At 33.6% G+C, this 3,119-nt stretch overlaps 1 protein-coding gene across 4 annotated transcripts in view; it reads right to left on the minus strand.

Annotated features, from left to right (window-relative positions):
* Nucleotides 1-500: 500 nt before the first annotated feature.
* Nucleotides 501-3,119, minus strand: part of LOC107738900 (secretory carrier-associated membrane protein 2-like) — an 11,117-nt gene continuing 8,498 nt past the window's right edge. For 3 of the 4 annotated variants that reach the window (XM_016550807.1, XM_016550808.1, XM_016550809.1), the window contains 2 exons: nt 2,495-2,612; nt 501-1,326 (listed from right to left, as the gene is read on the minus strand). In XM_016550807.1, the coding sequence (XP_016406293.1) occupies nt 1,186-1,326; nt 2,495-2,612 (259 nt within the window). In that variant the 3' untranslated portion in view covers nt 501-1,185. Of the gene's footprint in view, nt 1,327-2,494; nt 2,613-3,119 lie in introns of those variants that run through there. The other variant, XM_016550810.1, reaches the window with a different exon arrangement.

Genomic DNA, 3,119 nt, shown 5'->3' on the forward strand with positions numbered 1-3,119 from the left:
ACACACAGTATTAATATTCAAGGGTATATAAACTTTTAAATGGGGTCGTTTTTATAAATTCAGTTATATTTTGTCGTGTGGAGTATAAACATCCGTTATGTGAAATAGCTCATTCAAGACAGTACTAAATAAAAAATAACATGCAATTTTCATGATCCCTCTTATTTTGTGAAACTTATTAACATTTTGCTTATTCTGCAAGGGGTAGGTACACACACACATACATAGGTTATATACAAATATGACCAATATCGCACGAATAGCAATGCGATATGTCTGGATTTCGGCACGGCTCTGATTCAGCCGTATTGCATGGCTACCAGTGTGATATTGTGTTTAAGGCATGAGTGTTCATATATATATATATATATATTTCTGTAGTATTAAAGTTAAATTGTATCATGTTTATCAAAATAAATAATAATATATAGATTAACAGTAACAAACAACATTAATCAGAGAAAGTTTATTTAACAATAACTCGTAAAATATTTTAGCAGCCCACCCAAGTTAACCACAGTAAAATAAGATCTGCTTAATTTATAAATATATACATATTTTGTTCGTAATTAAGAACACTGCAAAATCACTTCAGATTGAGAATGTAACAAGACTGCAACAAACAGATAACAGCACTTTTTTCACAACAGTACTATGGTTCACTCTAAAGACTATATACATTTCTTGTTTGGGAATGGTTGTTCAAATGTTGTAAAACCAATACTGAGACATCAGCTGACATACAATTAATTGAGTTGGGGTATAAAGACGAAATCAAACTAGAATAATTCAACATGTAATAATGCATTTCACAACAGGCATCTAAATGCATATAGCAGGACAAAACTAGAAAGTATAATTTGGATTGACTGGAATTTGGACTATATTGTAACAATGTTGTAACATTACATAAACCAATTAAATAGTGCCTCAGAAACACTTAATATAACATTCATAAAACCAAATACAACTTGTACTCTCACAGAACCCATGTTATCATCTAAAGTGCCTCACCGATCAACAGCCGCGCAACTTTCAGTAAACAAATGAATGTATTGCAAGCAGGGGAAAAAAAACATAAGCTTTAAGAAGCCTCAAATACAGATTGTCCTTCCATAAGAGGTTTGGGTTGATGGAGGTTCATGTGCAGAACTTAATGTCAGTCTTTAACAGTATCTGTGGCTGTTACTGAAAGGCTCCCTGTGCGGCTGAAGATGCAGCTGTGGTGGCAGCAGACTGGAAGGTTCGGTTAGTGACGACCCCCTGAGAAAACTCTTCCTGTGCCTTCTGGAAGCTCGCACCTGTGTGTCTGTACATGGAGTGAACCTGAAAACACAGTGGAAGTCAGTGCACAAGTCCCAAACTGGAGTTTTGAACAAAAGTACATAATAAGTAATGAACAATATAAATACACTCTCAGAAAAAAAAGGTTTAAAAGCTGACACTGGGGCTGTCACCCTTTCAAAGGCTACACCTTTGTACCTTATTTGCAAATGAGTACATTAAAGGTACATACTAGTACCTAAAGTGTATATGGGTCAAAGATGAGACATCCCATTTCAGTGTCCGCATAAACTTAATTTTACAAAAGCGATTTTATATACATAAAAAGCATAGTAATGAAAGTAAAATGTCTCCTTTAATGTTTCAAATAGCTTTTGTGAAAATAAAATGTCAAAATATGGGTGAAATAGTCTTCCAGCGTCATTCAGCATTACATATATTTTTGTAAAATTGACACAATCGACTTATTCTGACCTGTACTTATTAAAATATATAAAAGAAAAAAAAATATCATACTAAATTTTATTCTATTTTAAAAGATTAAAAAAACACTAGTAAGACAGAGTGGTTTGAAGTACAGATTTTAAATCCAAATGAATTCGTTTTTGTGGTCTGCACTGTGATCCTTAAACACAGTCTTTTAATGATAACTAATGATTGTGGTTCTAAATATGCCCGGCAAGATTTTTCATTATATGAACTATTGTTACACTGAATGACATTTTAGTGGGTGTTTTCTGTAAATCGTGGTAAAAGTGTATGATATCAAATCAATAAATTAACATTTATTTTTATAGCGCTTTCCAACACTCAAGTTGACCAAAGTGCTTTCCAAAAAGAGCAGAAAATAATACAGTAAAAATGAAAGTATAATTAGCTACAGCAAAATAGGTAAAATAATAAACCATAAAATACATATAGGCTAGTCATCATTTTTTTGCTCAGCAAGAAGTAAAATTAACCAGGACACATTCTAATGTATGGAAAAAATAAATAAAGCTGTATTAAACTTTCATTGTTTTGATGCTTTAAAACAAATGTTTATCTTTGATCAACATATTAGTACCAAATTGGTACAAATTAATACTTTTAATATGTGTAAAGACTGACAGATAAAGAGAAACAGACAGATAAATATAGATCGATTTTACACAATGATGTATACAACCACACGTTCACATATGCACACTTACAACTTTGCCTAACTTACCATTTTCAGTAAGATAATGGACAGCACAGCATTGCCACTGAAGAATCCAGCCACCACCATCATGAACACTGACACGGCTATGCTAGTCTTGAGCACAGAGATGGCCGTAATCCAGCCACTGCGAAACAATCATTACATCACCTTAATGCTTTCAGCAGGCACTTTCAAACCATCTCACAAACACAGCAATACTTAAATATAATAAACCTATCCCACACCTTTCCTCAACGAGCAGACAATCTGAGCTATTATTCCTGTTCTTAGCACAAACTGTGCTGGATGGGACTGTCAATGTTTAAAGGGGTCATATGATGCGATTTCAATTTTTCCTTTCTCTTTGGAGTGTTACAAGCTCTTGGTGCATAAAGAAGATCTGTAAAGTTGCAAAGACTAAAGTCTCAAATCCAAAGAGATATTCTTTATAAAAGTTAAGAGTCAACCACGCCTACCTAAAACGGCTCGTTCTAACACACCCCACATGTCTACGTCACGATGTGAGAAGATTTGCATAACGCCGCCCAAACGTTCACGCAAAGAAAGAAGGCGTAACTTAAAAATATTTGGCTGCACAACTGTTGATAATTCTAATAATAAATCAGCATATTAGAATGATTTCTGAAGATCA

The sequence above is a fragment of the Sinocyclocheilus rhinocerous genome, unplaced genomic scaffold (genome assembly GCF_001515625.1).
Source record: "Sinocyclocheilus rhinocerous isolate Xijiao unplaced genomic scaffold, SAMN03320098_v1.1 scaffold1396, whole genome shotgun sequence".
Taxonomy (NCBI): domain Eukaryota; kingdom Metazoa; phylum Chordata; class Actinopteri; order Cypriniformes; family Cyprinidae; genus Sinocyclocheilus; species Sinocyclocheilus rhinocerous.